Source organism: Rattus rattus, chromosome 5 (assembly GCF_011064425.1).
Source record: "Rattus rattus isolate New Zealand chromosome 5, Rrattus_CSIRO_v1, whole genome shotgun sequence".
Classification (NCBI taxonomy): Eukaryota; Metazoa; Chordata; class Mammalia; order Rodentia; family Muridae; genus Rattus; species Rattus rattus.
In genome coordinates, this window is record NC_046158.1 from 125,456,285 (window position 1) to 125,475,525 (window position 19,241).

Below are 19,241 nucleotides of genomic sequence, written 5' to 3' on the forward strand. Positions count from 1 at the left end.
TTCAACATCTTTAGTCATAAGGGAAATGCAAATCAAAACAACCCTGAGATTCCACCTCACACCAGCCAGAATGGCTAAGATCAAAAACTCCAGTGACAGCAGATGCTGGCTAGGATGTGGAGAAAGAGGAACACTCCTCCATTGTTGTGGGATTGCAGGCTGATACAACCATTCTGGAAATCAGCCTGGAGGTTCCTCAGAAAATTGAACTTTGCACTACCTGAGGACCCCGCTATACCTCTCTTGAGCATATACCCAAAAGATGCCCCAACATATAACAAAGATACATGCTCCACTATGTTCATAGCAGCCTTATTTATAATAGCCAGAAGCTGGAAAGAACCCAGATGCCCTTCAACAGAGGAATGGATACAGAAAATGTGGTACATCTACACAATGGAATACTACTCAGCTATCAAAAACAATGACTTTATGAAATTCATAGGCAAATGGATGAAACTGGAAAATACCATCCTGAGTGAGGTAACCCAATCACAGAAAAACACATGATATGCACTCATTGATAAGTAGATATTAGCCCAAATGCTCAAATTACCAAAGACGCACAGAACACATGAAACTCAAGAAGAACAATGAAAATGTGAATGCTTCACTCCTTCTTTAAAAGGGGAACAAGAATACCCTTAGTGGGGATAGGGAGGCAAAGTTTAGAACAGAGACTGAAGGAACGCCCATTTAGAGCCTGCCCCACATGTGGACCATACAACTGGATAAGATGGATGAAGCAGGGAGGTGCAGGCTGACAGGATCGGGATGTTTATCTCTCTTGAGAGACACAGCCAGAATACAGCAAATACATAGGCGAATACCAGCAACAAACCACTGAACTCAGAATGGGACCCCCGTTGAAGGAATCAGAGAAAGGACTGAAAGAGCTGAAGGGGCTTGAGACCCCATATGAACAACAACGCCAACCAACCAGAGTTTCCAGGGACTAAGCCACTACCCAAAGACTATACATGGACTGACCCTGGGCTCCAAATTCATATGTAGCAATGAATAGCCTAGTAAGAGCACCAGTGGAAGGGGAAGCCCTTGGCCCTGCCAAGGCTGGACCCCCCAGTGAACAGGATTGTTGGGGGAGGGCGGTAATAGGGGGAGGGTGGGGAGGGGAACACCCACATAAACGGGAGGGAGAGGGGTTAGGGGAATGTTGGCCTAGAAACCGGGAAAGGGAATAACATTTGAAATATAAATAAGAGATTCCCAATTTAATAAAGATGCATGAAGACTGTAATATTTAGTAAACATGATCTAGAGCCTGCATACTTCATTTTCTAGGTCCTAGAACTTTCTGCATGATGTTTCTTTGATCTTTTCATGTCATTCAGGGCTCTAGTACCTGTGCAAACACTTTTCCTGATAACCCACACTAGGTAGCAAGGCCCCTTAGTTACCCGCTAAGTACCCCTAACCTACCTTCAACCCAGAAAGTCTCAACCCTCAGTACTGGGAGTCTATTTCTCCCACCAGAATGCAAGCCCAGTGAAAACTGAGACCTGCCAACCCTACTCTCTCCATTTCATGCCTGGCATGAAGTGGGTGCCCATAAAGGTTTGACGCTGAGTGGATGAATGAAGTCAGACTTTTCCAGTAGCTCATAAATAGGCACATTGAATGTTAACATAAGCCACACGCATATGAAAACTAACTGCACTTTCAAAAATCTAAAGCAGAGTAGCGACCATAAGTGCTTTCTATATACTTACAGTGACTAGTAAATGCCAGTAGAGCTCATAGTGAGAAGCTGGAGAGTGGATCTCAGGGGTATATCACTGGCCTGGCATGCACTGATCCTGAGTTCAATCCCCAGCAATGCCAAAATGAAGACAGGTGTTGGGGGAGGAACCCAGATGGATGGGTGAGCTTGAGATTTACTCCAGCCTTTGAGATGTAATGGAGCCTCTTCACAAGAGGTGATGGACATAAGGCAGCTGAAGCCATTGCCAGAAGAGGTCACAGTTATCCCCTACATGTCTTGGGGGGAGGGAGTTTCCCCAGTCCCACTTACCCATTCCCAGACTTGAGAAATCTTTTCTCCCCCCATTAACCTGTCCCCTTGCTAATGTGATTTAATTTTGAGTTGTTTATTTGTTCATTCATTCATTCATGCAGGTGTAGGTACTGCCCATGTTGTCCAGTGTGGGCTTAGTCTTCTGTGTTCAAATTATCCTCCTGCCTTTACCTTCCGTGTATCTGGGAGCAGAAGTATGACCCACTGGCTTCACATTTATCAGCTTAAAAAGCTAAGCTAGGCATAGTAGAGGCTCGTGTCTATAATCCTAGTGCTCAAGAGGCGGAGACAGTTGGGTTGCCTTGAGTTGTAGGTCAGCTTTGATGTACATAGTCAGTTCCAGACCAGCCTGAACAACCTAGCAAAATCCTTTCTCAAAACACCAAATCAGAAACTACAGTGAGAGTAGGACTGGAGAGATGGCTCAGTGATTAACAGCACTGATTGCTCTTCCAGAGGTCCTGAGTTCAATTCCCAGCAACCACGTGGAGGCTCACAACCATCTGCAATGGAGTCCAATGCCCTCTTCTGTTGTGTCTGAAGACAGCGACAGTGTACTCATGTACATAAAATAAATTTAAAAAATCTCTAAAGATGAAGACCAAGACAAAGAAGAAGAAGAAACTCTAGTGAGAGAGAGAAACTGAAGCAGAAGGATGTCAAGTTGAAGGCCAAATTGCTATATTTAGTGAGTTCAAGGCTAGTCTAGGCTACATGGTAGGGCCTGGCTCACTCAATGATTCAGTCAACAGATCAATGAATGCTGGAGATACAGCTCTAGTAAAATATTTACACAGTGTGTGTGAGGCCTGGGTTTATCCCTAGAATCTCACAAAACTTGACTTTGTAAGTACTACATTGCTTATTTGTCTATTTCTTTTTGAACCAGTGTCTTATTGTGTAGCTTAGACTGGTTTCAAATTCTTTATACCCATTTCTCAGCCTCTTGTTGCTGGGATTATTGTTGTGTGTCATCATGCCTTGTAATGTTTTTTTTTTCAGTGACAGGGTCTCACTCTGTTGCCCTGGCTGGTCTGAAACTCATTATGTAGACCAAGCTGGCCTCTACCTCACAGAGATCCTTGAAATATTTCTTTTGACAAAAATGAGTTTGGAGGCCTGGTTTGATGAGGATTTATTTATTCTTCTATTTTCATGTTGAGCAACCCAAACTGGGTGTCAAAACCTTTTCCTTATTACAATACTTAAAGCCCTAGGTCTTTCTCAATATCAAAACCTAAGTTCTTCCTCTTTTTAACGGGGAGCTGCTCCTCCCCCTTTATTTTTTCCTCTTGTTAGAGGAAATTCGCAGAGCCAAGACTTAAAACTGGGGGTGGAGTTGGGGGGGTCATTTGTTAAGGGCAGGAGCTCCCTGGCTTTAGGAACATGACCCGCCTCTTCACTTCCTGACGTCATGCTATTTTTGTCTCTGTATAGCTCATTGACACGATCGCCTCGGAGATCGGAGAACTGAAACGGGAGATGGTGCAGACAGATATCAGCCTGGAAAATGGCCTGGAACCTTCTGAAACCTACAGGTGATCAAAGACGAAGCTAGGTGCTGGTTTCATATTGGGGGACTCAGAGAAGCTTGTGCAAGAAGAGGGATGACATCCCGTCACTCCTTCAAAGATTGGGCTTTGGGAGTGTGGTGACACGACTGGATAAAATTCTCTGTAGGAGGTGGGAGTGGCCTAGAAGCTCCTTGCCTGCTTGTTTATTTTAATTGCTTTGAAGGCACTTGAACTTTGTACCTTCTTGATTCCTCCTGGCACCAGAACTGGGAAATTGTCAGTGCCATGTCACAGTGATGGAAAGAGTAACACAGCGGACCTTCAATGCATGAAGTAGAATTCAGTATAGCCCTCGCAGTCTCCAGAAGGTTTAAAGGGGAGCAACTAAAGAGGATGGACCCATTTTGCATTCTCAGGTCAGAAAAATCCCCAGACCTACATAGCTATTAACCTGAAAAGCCATTAGGGGTTTTATAACTGAATGAGGTTGTAAATGACTGTGTCAATTTGGCATGCTGCATACGCTTTGAATATGTAGGAGGGGCTGGTTTTAAACTGGAAAATTGTCTTTACAAGGGTCAGAGGTGAGGTTATAGGTTGAAGATCAAGCCTCTCAGCTCTTTGATATAGCCTTTGCTTTTGACAGAAAAGCAGAACGTCATTGCTACAGAATGATGGACGTGTTGGTTGGTGCCTAGAAAACGAGGTTCATCACCCTCCCCCTTCCCTTCTTGAGGCAGCGTGGAATAGTACAAAGATAAGATTTATGGTGTAAGTCTGCTCAAACAAACTAAGTAACACTGATTGCCCAGGCAAGTTTCAAACCAGCCTGACTTGTTCTCTGCCCAAAACTTCAGGAGGAAAAAAAAAAAAAACACCAACCAGGGAGGCAGGTGTTAGGCAACTAGAAGGTGGTGCCGTAATGCCACGCTTCTTAGGAGGAGCTGCATTTGCCTTAGCTGGGCAAGTTCTAGGTGCCCTCTACTTCCTGGCCATCTCTACAAAGTAGTGGAGGTAGACCAGGTGTCCTTCCATGCTTCTTGGCTTTCAGTGCTTTCTTTATACCCTAATGTGAAGGGCTTTGATTAGTTAAATTGTTTTCTTCCATAAACTTGACACAGGCACAGTGCACAGTGATTTTCAGTTAGAGATTTTTTTTTCCCATCTCATATCTATAGTTCAAAGGCTCTTCTTGGAACTTTAGCACAGGGTTGACCTTTAGCCTCTGCACTGCTATGTGTAAGCAAAACTAGAGTCTAGGCTGATCAGGAGTAGAATTTAGTGACATTTGTTTCTTCCATATCTAGGAAATGCAATGTTGGGAAATAGACCCCAAGCTCTGCAGGGGATGGACACGGAGTGAAAAAGGTCTCCCCTAAGTATAAGTCATAGAGGCTGTCAAGGTTTGGGGAGTAGTGGGTTGCAAACCATTGAGATTTTGCTCCCCAACCTCAGCAGATAATAGGGTGAGAGATCTGGGGTTCATTTAATCACTAACATTGTTTGTGTTAATTTGTGGTGCGTGCTAAGTATGTGTTGTACTACTGAGCCTTACTACACTGAGTATACTACACTCCCAGCCCTAATATCTCTTTTCATCTTTTCCTTTCCAAATTTAAGAATGATCAAAAGTGCAGGACATGACTAATCATGGTAGTGCATGCCTTTAGTTCCATCAGAGGCAAAGGCAAGCAATCTCTGTGGGTTTGAGGCTAACCTGATCTACATAGCAAGTTCCAGGACAGCCAGAGCTACATAATAGATAGACCTGGTCACAAACAAAAGCCAGGCAACAAAGAGGTAGGAAAGTGAGACTTTGAGTTGTTTCCAGAATTAAGGCAAAAACATGGCCATAGATACAAGGCCACAGTTTAACCCAAGAGTTGTCTTACTGCTGTAGAGAGAAGTGGTTGAGATCCTGAGACTTCAGAGGCTGAGGCAGGAGGATGGAAAGTTCAACCTGGAAGGAGGAAGAAAAAGGAAGAGGGAGAGAAGAACAGAAGGAAGGATGGAGGGTGGGTAAAGGGAGGGAGAGAGGCAGGGAGAGAGCTAGGTAGCAGCTCCACCCTTCCTAGGAAATTGCTGCTATATTTCCAATGCACTAGATGTATCAAATTGTACCTCTGACATCCTTCTCCATGAGTATGAGTCTGATGGGGCTTCTCATTTCTCCCAATAGCCATTGCAAAATGCCTGAACTTCCTCAATTGATGGAACCTGGGGTTAAATACCAAGTTAGTTTCCTAGGCAGTAAAGGACCTCTATTCCTTTGCTTGTGTTAGCATTTTGCTACTCCATGGTTAGCTCTGAAATGCACTTTCAGTCTTTCTTGTGATCTCTTGTGCCCTGGACCCCTTTTCAGAACAGCATCTTTAAATGTACTAAATCAAATTGATAGAAAAACATAAGAAAAGCAACTATGCTTGAAAAACAAGGGCAAAATGTTTACAATGCATTATTTCACAGAGGAGACTTTTCTTTACTAATGCCAAGAGGGAACAGCAATGGCTGTCGTCTGAGCAATGGTAAGCTCTGTCCCTGGTGCAATTGCAGGAGAAGCACCTCTAGATTCTGTTGGCAGCAAAGGCACAGCCACTGGGCTGCTCTTGTTATTATTGTAACCCATATTCCTGGTAGAAGGAGGTACATGTTCTCATCACCACTCCGTGTATATGTGTAGGAACTGATGCACTCGTGCCTGTAGATGCCAAAAGTCGACTCCGGGTGTCTTCCTCTGTTGTTTTCCACCTTATTTGTTTCTGAGGCAGCTCTCTTTCTGAATCTAGAGTTCATTGTTTCAGATAAACTAGCTGGCCACTGAGCTTTCAGTACCTCTCCATCTCCTAGAACTGAGGATAGAGGTACAAGCCCCCATGTCCAGCTTTTACATAGCTTTGGACATCCAAACTCAGGTCCTTGCCTTTGGACATCAAAAACTGTACACACTCAGCCATCTTTTTGGCCAGTATGTTCATTTCAAAGTGAAACCAAAGAAGGCTGGGAGCATGGTTCAGCTGTATTCCATCCCTAGCCCTGCTTATCCCCTACACACATTCTCGTGTGTATTTTAAGTCATCTCTAAGCAGGGTTGAGTGGCACATGCTATAATGGTGGCATTTGGGAAGTGGAGCAAAAGGATCTGAAGCTTGGTACCTGGACATCACACCCGAGACTCCTCTCCCTTCCCCTGTTGCTGCTCTGGCCTCTATACTGTACTCCCTTGTTCCCTGACTTCCCTTAAACCTGGAATACTCAGAACTCTTGAACCTCTTCTCTTTATCTCTTTGCTCCTCTTCATCCAGTTGACCTTGCCTAAGATATTTGGGGATTTCTGTACTCAGTGCTCACATCAGTAAAATGGGAGTAATAATCGAGCAACTTTATAGCATCCTCAGGAAGAATACACAAGCCAAAGAACTCTGACCTGACAGATGCAATGTATATTGACAAAGAAAGTCTCTAGAGTCTCATATTAATTCCATCTGGTCTTGCAACTTTGATGTCATCAGTGTGTTGGTGATTTCCAACTTAAGTCCTCTCTGGCTGATCCTCTTTATGAGTTCAGAGGTTTGCATCAAACTTACAGAGACTGTGACTGAACCCTTGGGGTCCCCTTGCAAAACCACTCTCTCCCAGGTCTTTCTAATCCACTCACATGAACCTCCCTGCCATTCTTGCAGCCTTGTGCTCATGACCCCTCTTCCATCTGTCTTCAGCTCCTAACAGTGTCAACCTTTAGAGTAGATTCATGACCTCTTTTCACCAGCACCAGCACCATGGTCCCTTCTGGTATCCATGATGCTTTCCATTTTTCTGGGCTGACATCTAAGCAGCAACCAGTCAGTCTAATCCTAACTATTTTGTACTGTGGTAAGTATTAGAACTAATCCAGAAATTAGTCTGCTTGTTTCTTTGTACCAGTCTCTCTGGCCGCCTAAATTGACCTGAAACCCACACTTTTTCTGTGTTGGCCTCTCAAATGCTTAGATTATAGGTCTACACCAATATGTGCCCCTCTTAGTAAGATGTCTGTAGGTTATTAGCAAATACGATACCATTTTATATAAGAGACTTCAGGATCCACTGATGTGAGTATGTCAGGTGTCCTTGAACCAGTACTGAGGAATTTGTATGTCTATTTGCTTACTTAATCATCTTCTACCTCCATGAAGGGCCAAAATCCATGAAAGCAGGGGTTTGACTTGTTATATTAGATTTAGGGGCCAAGAGTTGGGTCTGGCATATGGCATATCATCCATAGCTGCAGGATAATAGGTGCCAACAGGCCCATAGCAGCCCCATGGATCTAATTAGTTCATCGGAGGCCCATCACAAGCATGAGATGTGCACATACGCGCACACAGACACACACACAGACACATAGTGTATACACACACACAGACACACACACTAGTGTACACACACACACACACACACACACACAGTGTATATGAGAAGGAAAGCTATACTTAGCAGTATACAGTGTTTACAGTGTATACCTGTAATCCTACACTGGGGAGGCAGTGAGTTCAAGGACAGCTTAGATAATTTAGTGAGAGCCTGTCTTGAAAGAAAGAGGGGTGGCTCTAAATTTGACCTCCTCCTGGCCACAAAATGAGCCCTGAGTCCCTTCCCTTCTGTCTCCATCTGTGCTTCTTCTATCAGTCCTGAGGTCTGGGCTGTTGGGGTCCTTGGCTTATAGGCTAAGAGCTGATTAAATCTACTTCCACCCCCTAACAAAAAGAAGCTAGCTAACCAAGAAGAAGATGGCAGGGTCATTCATGGTGCTCAGCCCCCTTATGTGGTATTGTGTCTCTCCCTCCTTCCAAAGGCTGGGGAGAATAGGAACATAACAGCCTTTTGCTCCACATCCCTCTGGGTGAAATGTGCCTGTGTTGGGATACATTGTCCAGGCCTGAAGTGGTCCCATGTTCCACCCTTATCTTCCCTGGGCTCATCATTTTGAGCCAACAGCCTACATATTCCTCTGTCCTCAGGCAAAGAAGATGGATACAAAAAATCTCAAATATTCTCTTGGCCCAAACTGGGTTTTCAGGACTCGGGAGGATCCTAACACATACATGGTCATCCTAGACATAGTCATTGAGGGACATTGCTCTTAATGTCCTGGTACAGGGAGACTTGGAACCCTGAGTGATGTCTGTGGTCTACACCTCCTCTCGTCTCACCCTATCAGACAGGAATTTAAAACTTCCTTGGCCAGATTAGTTACTACTGTTAGAGTGTAACAGTTGCCCTCCACCTTTGGCCTGTCTAGAGGTTTGAACTTGATGGTAGCAATGAAAGGGCAGTTACATCCAAACCACTACTCTCTTCCCTTGAAGATCCAGATCGCAAGAGAGAACTGTGGCTTCCATCTAGTGCTTCTCAGCCTTCCTAATGCTGCAAACCTTTAATACAGTTCTTCATGCTATGGTGACCCCCCAACCATTACATTATTTTCATTGCTATTTCATAACTATAATCTTGCTACTATTATGAATTGTAATATTAATATCTGTGTTTTCTAATGGTCTTGGGGGTGTTGAGAATCTAGAGGAAAGGGAATTCCATCAGAACATATCTCTAATGAGATAATTGTGTCCAATACACTGCTCTGTGTGTGCCCTTCTTAAAGAACTCTGCCCCTAATGGTACCACTTTTAAAGCAATCCACTAAAGTTAAATATAATTCAGCAAGAGTACATGAGTATGTAGCTAAGGTGAGTTTTCACAGAGAAACCACACAGCCAGGAGCCAGATCAGAAAACAGCTTCCCAACCTCCCTCAGGGTTTCCTCTGGTCATATGCACTTCAAGTCTAACCAGTGTCCTGACTGGCAGTGATCTAGGTCATTCATATCGATGAGTTTATCGTTTGTCTCTATTTTGATGCTAGGAATTGAGCCCAGTTGATTATGTACATGCTCTACCTATCCTAGCTTTGCCTGATTTCCAACTTTTTATAACTGGAATCAAAACAACATATGCCTCTGAAAGTCTGGCTTCTTTTGCTCAACTTTTAAAAAAATAATATTCCAATAATGTAAACACACATTTTAACCATTCTGCTATTGATTGATATTTTGACTTGGTTCTAGGTCAGAGTTAGGTTTTATTGTTGTTTTGTAGTTTTGTTTGTTGAGCAGGGTCTCATGTAGTACCGGCTAGACGTGAGTTCACTGTGTAGTTGAACAAGACCTTGAACTCTTTTTGGGGCGGAGGAGAGCATCTCACTAAGTATGCCAGGCTGGCCTAGGACTTACTATGTAGACCAGGCTGGCCTCTAACTCACAGAGAGACTCCTGCCTCTCCCTCCCAAGTGCTGGAAATAAAGTCATGGGCCACTGTGCTCAGTGACCTTGAACTCTTGATCAGCTTGCTGCTGCCTCTTTACTGATGGAATTACAGCTGTGCTACAATGCACACTGTCTGTCTGTCTGTCGGAAGAACTGTTCACCATTTCCTGCACTAATTTGACTCAGGCTACTAACAACATCATAACTTTATTTTTTGTGGTTCTGCCCTAAGATTACTATACCCAGGACAGTTTTTGATATTTAAAAAAAAAATTATACCCTCGCCTTTAGTAACTTCAAATGTTTAGTAACTTCAAAGCCACGTCAGTTTACTCTTTCCCCACTTTTTCCTCAAGAGGCAGATACAAAGAGACTCTGAATTCTCTGTTGCTTTTCTGAAGACTTTAGAGAGTGTATTCACAACATCCTTGGGAAGCCAGGTCAAGCCACTGGATGAAAAGTCACTGTGTCTTTTGACTTCTTACATTATCTGTGTCATGTGCCACGTTAGCCAGTAAATAGTTTCCTCTTATATCTCATGTGGAAACCTGTCTAACCCATAGGTCACTGTTGCTGCAGACTTGGGACACTTGCTAAAGTCATTGAGAAGCCAGTCCTAGAAACCAAGCCAGGTTCATCTTTAAAAGAAGGGTTGGTTTGAGAGTTGGGAGGTACCGCTCTATGGTAGAGCCCTCAACTGGCCTTGGCAAAGCTCTGGGTGCCATTACCAACCCTGAAAACAAGAGGGGAAAGGCAAGTGTTTTCTTCCTCTATTATGACTTCTGCTCTGGTTTACAAAAATAAGAGCCTTGTAGGAACCGTGTGTTACAGGAGACTAAGCTTCTTTTGTTTTATCTTAGACTCTTGGAAGAGAGGGTCTGATGTTCACACGTTTATAGTTCCATGTTAGACTCTGTCTGTTTGAAGACATAAACACAGATTTCTCCTGTGTCTTGAGCATTCCCATTCTTTCTCAAGGAAACCAGAAAGAGCTTTTCAAATTGGATCATGATTGAAAGGCTGCTGAGAGTGAACCACATGGAGCTGGGTTAGGTGAAGCACTAACTCTGGGGAACACGTTCTGCCTTGCCTGGAGTGAGTATGTGTTTGCTAGACTGACCATTTCTCTCCAACCATACCCTGAGCTGGCTTACTTCAAAGCCCTAAGAGTGTTTTCTATATGACTTCAAAGAATTCGGTGAGGATTTACCAGCCCTCTGCTCTACTGTTGCCAACATGACAGTGATTATGCCCAGCCCAAGGGGAGTCTTTACTGAGTAGATACATTTGTGAAGGTTCCCCAGTGGAGCCTGGAGATTCACATGACTTAGAAAGGAGAGGATCATAAACAAATGGGCACCATATAATGGAATGGATATCATATAATGGGATGAACTCAGAGGAACAGGAATGTGCTGGATTTCGGGGAGTGGAGTTGGGGAATTCCAGGTCAGTGGTGGTTCTAGAAAAAAATGAAACCTGACATCCCTTCATTAAAGAATTAATTACACAGGTGAGACCAGCTCTAGATTACAAACACCCAAGAGAGCCATTCAGTGTGTCTCAGTTCTTGGTATCTAGGAAAGTTTTTTTTTTTAAAGAGCATTTACATTTTCTTCTCTTGATTACTAACAGTTGGTATGTACATTGTGAAAAAAACACAGATCAGAAAATAAAGATTATAGGTAATAAAGCTGGGCATGGTGGTAAATAGATTTTCCTCGTCCCTAGGGATGTTGAGACAGGAAAATGGGGACTCTGAGGTCCCCCTGTACTACAAAGAAAAACCTATTTCAAAAAAAAACAAAAACAAAACAAACAAATCAGCTCAGAAGGCAAAGTTCAAGGTTATCCTTGGCTACAGAGTAAGTTGGTAATCCGTCTGGACTACAGACAAAACAAAAACCCAAACAGCCAACCAAATGGACAAACGATAAAAAACAAGCGCGAGTTCACCTACTGAGGCAGAACCAGGTACTGTTCATCTGTTTGCTGTCTTGTCTCGGCAGTGAGTAGCCCTCTGGTTGTTGTTGTTGTTGTTGTTGTTGTTGTTGTTGTTGTTTACATTACTAAATATATAAATGGTAGATAATCAATGAATATTTGCCAACCGACAAGGGTGTTTGTATGTTGCATTCTGGTTCCACTTTGGGTGTGGGGTGTTAATGTGGGTTGGCGTTTTCTTCGTTTGTGTTATTGTCATTGCTTGTATTCTGTCAGTGTCTCTCTATGTTGCTCTATTCTTAGATGCTTTTGCTTCAGCTTCCCTAGTGTCTGGGACTACAGGCCTGTGCCTCGGCCCTCATTGGAGTCCCTGTTTTAACCAGTGGCACCATTCCATTTCATGGTTGGCGTCTCTGTCAACAGTAGACTTTAGCCACGTTAGTGTAACACTGGCAACACTCCAGGGCTAGATTCATTTTACACTTTTTTTTCTTTGTCTGGTCAAGCCCATGGCCTCTCGCATCCTGCTACAGAGGCAGGTAGGTGCCTACCGCCACGCTGTAGCCCTGCCCTATTTTATTTGGCTAACTCGGCTCAGCCACAAGCTGTTGCTTAGTTAGAATTCTGCTGGTGAATTGGTCCAGCTAAGCAATAGCTTTGGCACAGCCGGAAGCACTTAAGTAGTAGAAACCACGCATGTAGGGAATGCATGCTTTCCCTGCGAAGCTGCAGGCTGGAGCGCAGAGCCCGCCTGGCTCCTCCTCCTGGCTCCTCCTCCAGCCTGCTCTCAGCTCCAAGGGCAACCAAGACAACAGGTTCTTTGTTTCCACTTCTTATTTTTACAAGAACAAATGAAGGCCTTTGCCAGGGCTGACTCCATATCTGGCCTTTTCATCTGGAGCTGGAGAGGAAGCTCCTGAATGGAATTACCCGGATCACTGTTCCACCCCCCCACCCCCCACCCCCGTCTGTCTTGTGTGAAAATGGCCGCCCTAGGTGACAACCATTAGGTTTTGTCCCCATTTCTCAGTATTTTTCTCCTAAGCCTCAGGAGGTAGAAATTTTTAAAAAATCAAATGAAATCCTTTAAAGAAAAATGGGGGGGGAGTCCCCTCACCCATAAAAATCCCCCTGCTGCACAGCAGTAGAATACATTTTCAGGAAGTTTCGGCTTCCTCCCACGAGAAGCACGTCTTCAGCCACGCGGAAATCCAATCCATACCCAAAATATAGTAGGGTTTCGTTTTCCTTTTAGAGTTCAAAGGGATAAGAGGTCTTCAGGGAATTAAAGCAGTAACTTGTAGGATGCTGGGAAACTTCAGAAGTTGAAAATGCGGACCCTAGTGTAATGTAATATAATGCGCTTGCCTGTCGTGCACAAAGTTCTGACCCCAATACCACGAAATAAACAGAAAGGCAGCCTCACCTTAGATAAGTGGGCCTGTGTGGATTCTGGTTGGTTGGAGTCTTTTTTTGTTTTTTATTTTTGTTTTTTATCATTTTCACCTCAAATAAGGAGTTAAGTTGGTTGGCTCAAGTATCTCCCCCAACTCAGCTAAATATGCAAGGATTTTACAAAAGCATGGCTCCCCAGTCCTAGGCCATTACTCTCCCCATCTTGGCTAATGTGTAGAAGGCCCCTCAGGTCATCTCCAACCTTTGTGCTCTAAGCGGAATTTGCACACCAGGGTCTTGTGTCATCAGGAGTGGAACTGGGCCTCCTTTCATCTCCAGGCTTAAGGTTACCAAGAGGGGATGAACTTAGCCTTGAGAGTCAGGAGTTGCTGCTGTGCCTAAAGGTGTTAAACAATATAGCAACCAACCGGTAGGTGTTTTTATTCGAAGTTTTCTGGGAAGTTTTGTTTACTTGGCGTAAGTGTGGGGAATTGTTATTTGTGCCAGAAATATTTTTATCAGATGTATTTTTTTCCTGCATGAGCTCTCCATTGTTCTTCATAAGGAACCTGTATTTTCCTCAGAACAGTTGACCCTCAGCCCTACCATCTGTCACATACCGCACCAGCCCTCCTAAGCCCTCTAAGGCCCAGGCAGGAGTCATCTCCCATTAAATGTGGTATCTGATTGGCCACTGCATTTTGCTACAGGATCAAGGATCTGCTAGGACATGAGCAAAATCATGGTAGACGCAAGACTCTATCCTCTGTCTGGTCCTTAGTTCTTAAGATGGCCTGAGCATTAACCTCTCAAAGCAAGAAGCCTGGGCCCCCCACTAAACTAAGACACTCATATGTACCATGGATGGGCAGTTAGATTTCAGATCTAAAAGGACTCAGGAGATGAATGCTAAAGGGGCTTTGGTCTGTGTTCAGTGATCCCCCAGTATTGTTTCTCCAAGCCTCCGTCAGGGTACCTGCTTTAACTGAAGGACTGTACTCACCAGTGCTATCTATTTTCTGGTTTCTCTTGTGAGCACCAAGCTTCTTTTCCCGGTACTGCAATAAGCACTCTGTATTTGGAAACTTTAGACACATATTTGTCAACAGTGTCCTACTTTGTCCTTGAAGATCGAGACTAAATGTCATCATTGGCTTCATACCCCCGGACTAGAAAGGCTATCTATAAGATGAATCCATGAGTAATGGATGAAGGAGCTGCTAAAACCTCAGATTTATTACTCTGCAAGAAATGAGGCTGCTTCCTGGCCCAAGGCCCCAAGATAGCCAAAGGCTTAGTAACTACAGTGACTTTGACCACCCATTTCCTGATAAACACACAAACAAGAACCCTTTGTCTCCCGCAGCTAGACCTAGCAGCCAGACACAACTTCTCCAAGACCTTGGCTAAGGGAAGACCTGTGTCTAAGGTTGAACATAGGGGCCCTAGAATGAAGCTCAAACCAAATGAGCATGAGCACCCCCTCTTACTCAGGAGCAAATACTATCTACACACTACCTCCCACTCAAGCCTCTGGTCATGCCTGCTCTGGGCTGAGCAGAACGTGGTTCCAGTGAGATCAGCATGTAAAGGGGTAATGCTTTGGAGATGTACAGACAGCAGTGAGGAGGTTCCAGCCACAGATAACTGTAGCTGAAGGAGATTGGAGATGGAGGCTAGGAGTTGAGCTCAGTTTTGACAGGTCAGAGGGATCTAGATAGAGCAATGGAGGTCAAAAATAGCTTAGCCCTGTGTGTGGTTAGCATGTGTAAGGCCCAGGCTTTCATCCCCACCAGCAGATACATTAATAAAGTAGGAGCAGCTTAAAGTCAGCAAGGTGGGGCAAACACAACAAAGAGTAACTCTTACAAGCTGGTCTTCTCTGTGAGTCCAAGAGAAAGGTATGTAAATATTAATACAGAAAAAAGATTCTCCTTCTCTAATCCAAGATGTCACATCCCAGATTTCAGTCATCTTTCCTATTCCTTTTCCTCCTATCTTCAGTATTAACGCATGGGTTCATTAAGCTGATTTTCCTTTTATATATTTTTACTTTCCTTTAAAAAGGTCAATTTCATATCTCTACCAGGATTGGGAAGTACTGTTGTAAAAGGACACTGTGACACTGTAGTTTAAAGACCTGACTTGGCTTTAGTTTTTATTCTACAGTTGGACATTTCCTTCCATAAAATAGAAAAGGTAGTCTGTTCCAATGAGCAGAAGAGATTTGTAAAGACTGATAGAGGGGGACTAATAAAGCGTGAGTGGGGTGAACAAAATTGGGTCAATCCTTTGTAAGATGGGTGGGTGTGGAATCAGAATGCCAGACACTCCGGCTTCGGATCCCTTCAAGCTTCTTGTTGTGTACAGATGAAGGCAGAGGGAACTCCCTCCTCAGCAGTAGAAAGCTGGCCTTTGCTGACTTGCTATTCTGCATTAGTTAGGATTTCTCATCCTAAGAGGCTTCGTTTCACTTTGGTGACATTGACCATAGCTAAAGAAATAAAAAAGGAAGGACATGACTTACTGAGCACATGGTGAAGGAGAGGTTTATTGTAGATAAAAGGGAGAGCACAGCCAGAGGCAGACACATCTGGGAGAGCCCAGAGTGAGCATAGCTGGGCTCAGCTGGACCTTGACAGGAGAGATGGAGAGCAGGTGGAAGAGAGGAGCCACTGACCTGTGTGCTTAGTGCCCGTGAGAGCCAAAAGAGGCTGCATGGTCCCCTGGAACCATGTGAGTGCTGGGAATCACAGCCAGGTCCTCTGCAGGAGCAGTGTGCTTCACTGCTGAGCCATCTTCCCAGACCCTGGCTGTGTGAACGTCTGCCTCAGTGATGTTAATCTCAGTCTCTTACAACATTGCACAGGAGTTCAGACCAAAACAGTGGCCTCCTGTGTTTCCCATGTAATGCCATTAAAATCTGTTCTACTCAGTAAAGCCCACGCTTCTACTGTCTTCATTGCTCTGCCACATTTTAGGAAAACTGTCCGTTTTTATTTTCATTGGTTTGTATGTTTGTTGTTGAAACAAAGTCTCATTAAGTAGCCATGGCTGACCCAGAACTCACTATATAGATCAGGCTGGTCTTGCACTCACAGAGGTCCATCTATCTCTACCTTCAGGTATGTGCCACCAAACCCAATTTATTGTCACTTTTTAGCCAACCACTGGGATATTGGTTAAAATATCTAAATGGAATGTGACCCATCCTGCAATCCCAGCACTGTTGAATGACTGGTCAGGTTTGTTGCATGTTTGAGGTCATCTTGGGCTACATTTTAAGTTTTGGGCCAGCCTGGGCTACATAGGCAGACTCTACTTTGTCCCCAGTGGAACTGTTTTGAGTTTGCATTTGTGCTCAGTGATGAAATATGTAAGACACAATTCAATTACCCACCAAAGCAAAGCGGAAGCTGGATTTGACTTGGTGTTTGCTTCAGTTTTCCTTCATTGACAAGATTAGCATTCTATTAGTGATACTCAACCCTGCCCACCTGCCTGCATTCTACAATGGCTCCAGGAAAACAAGAGGAAATCTGTTTCCTTTAAAATCTAGAACCAAAGGTTGTTGTGCAGGTCTATGGTAGAGGTCTTGCCTAGCATGCAAAAAGGTCCTGGATTCTATCCCCAGCACTGAAAAACAAGTAAGTGGAAGTAAAGTATAGAAAACCCATTAGGAAATCTAGGGAATAGCCTTCAAGATTCAAGTACAGCAAGGGGAGAACATTCAAGGGGCACTTGGCTGGAAATCCAGAGGGGAACCTCACAAAGTGAGAGTTACTAAGTTCCCACTACCAAGTTCTTCAAACCCCAGACCTCGGGCAGCCCATACCCAACATAGTCATTGGCCTGGAAGACACAGGCATTGACATCTCTTCCAAAAAGTGAGGGTTCCACACTTTTGTAGGGGCCAAGGGAAGAAAAGGGGGAACTCTGGGCCAGAGGTTAGGAGTTGGGAAGCAGGAAATGAAAGCCAGACCATTCAGTAAGTTGTGATAATTGTGGGTACCCCAAGTGTGTGAGCACACACACATACACACACACACACACACACACACACACACACACACACACCCCTGTTCCACTTGTTCAGACCTTCCCAATGTCTTCAAGTGACTAGATTGTCACTTGTCAGTAAGCTCCTAAATAGAAGCAAAATAGAGACCTTAATCAAGCATAAAGATGTCTTTGCAAGTGAGGTTGGACCTTGAACATAGCAGATTCCAAGGCACACGTGTGAGCATTTGTGCTGAGGGGACACAGATTCTCATACATGAGCATGGGTTGAGCAGGGGCCAGGTGGGTTTAGTTAACTCCATTGAGGAGTTGTCAATCAATTTTTTTAAGTTTATTTTGTCCTCATGTATGTGTGTTGGGGGTAGGGCATGAGAGTGCGCTGTGGTGCACACATGTGGAGGTCAACGGTTAGAAGTCTCACCTTCTGTCTTGCTGAGTTAGGGTCTCTCTTGTCTTTGCTGCTGTACTGAGCACTCCAGGGTAGATGGTCGTTGGCCTTTTGGGAGATCCTGTGCTGGAAGAGCTTCCTATCTTGGCCTCCCATTTCACTTTAGGAATGCTGGGATTACTCGTGTGCACTTTTATCTGTGTTCCAGAGAACAGAACTCAGGTTCGAAGGCCTGTGTGGGCACTGCTTTTTCTAGCTGAGCCCTACAGAGTTTAATTTAAAGACAAACACACTATAGACCTTTTATCCGAGAGAGAGAGAGAGAGAGAGAGAGAGAGAGAGAGAGAGAGAGAGATACTATTTTTTTTATTGGAAATATTTCTTTATCTACATTTCAAATGTTATTCCCTTTCCCCATTTCCATCCATAAGCCCCCTATGCCCTCCCCGTTCCCAATAAGGGTGTTCCCCCATCCACCTCCATCCACCCACCCATACACATTCCCCTGCACTGGGGATCCAACCTTGGCAAGACCAAGGGCTTCCCCTTCCACTGGTGCTCCAACAAGGCTATCTTCTTCTACATATGCAGTTGGAGCCCTGGGTCAGTCCATGTATAAGCTTTCGGTAATGGTTTAGTCCCTGGAAGCTCTGGTTGGTGGGCATTGTTGTTCTTATGGGGTTGTAAGCCCCTTCAGCTCTTTCAATCCTTCCTCTAATTCCCCCAAAGAGGGTTCTGTTCTCAGTTCAGTGGTTTGTTACTAGCATTCACCTCTGTATTTGACATGTTCTGGTTGTGTCTCTCAAGAGAGATCTATATCCGGTCCCTTTCAGCATGCACTTTTTAGCTTCATCCATCTTATCTAGTTTTGGTGGCTGTATATGTATGGGCCACATGACACATACTATCTTTTTTTTTTTCTTTTTCTTTTTTTCGGAGCTGGGGACCGAACCCAGGGCCTTGCACTTGCAAGCGCTCTACCACTGAGCTAAAGTCCCAACCCCGACACATACTATCTTAAATGGGAAAAAAAAGATACCCAATTTAAAAAGTCCTAGTTGTTCAACTCAATATAGATGTTTCTTACACACAAAGAGAAGGTCTAGGGATCTTTTTGTTTTGTTTGTTTTTATAAGCTTACTGTGTTTTATTTTAACAAAGGGAAGACAAAATTAGAAATTTAGTTTAAAGATCTTAATTGACTTTATTTTCAATTGTGGAATGGAACATTGTATCATTCCATGAAACAGAATGAGAGTAGCCTTGAGCTGAAGAGACAGGAGGTTGTTTTATAGCCAGAAACAAGAAGGATTTTAAAAACTTGGTTTGGGTGTTTCCAAGTAACTTTCCTTATAAGGTGGGAAGAGGAAGAGAGTAATGGAGAAATATAGGAAGGCCTCAGGAGGCTGCCTGACCCAGACAATGCAGGAAGTGGGAGCATGAGGAATTACAAACTGGAGCCAGCCTAACTGCATAGTAAAACCTGATTTTTAAAGAAGGAGAAAAGGGATCTGGACAGATGGCTCAGTGGTTAAGAGCACTGACTGCTCTTCCAGAGGTCCTGAGTTCAATTCCCAGCAACCACATGGAGGCTCACAACCATCTGAAATGAGATCCGATGCCCCCGTCTGGTGTGTCTGAAGACAG

The 19,241-nt window shown here is 44.1% G+C and overlaps 1 protein-coding gene across 5 annotated transcripts in view; it reads left to right on the top strand.

Moving 5' to 3' along the window:
• The window catches only part of Rin2 (Ras and Rab interactor 2), a 126,665-nt gene that overhangs the window by 58,758 nt on the left and 48,666 nt on the right, over positions 1-19,241 (top strand). For 2 of the 5 annotated variants that reach the window (XM_032904342.1, XM_032904341.1), the window contains exon 3: positions 3,473-3,573. In XM_032904342.1, the coding sequence (XP_032760233.1) occupies positions 3,473-3,573 (101 nt within the window). Of the gene's footprint in view, positions 1-3,472; positions 3,966-19,241 lie in introns of those variants that run through there. The other 3 variants (XM_032904343.1, XM_032904344.1, XM_032904345.1) reach the window with 3 other exon arrangements.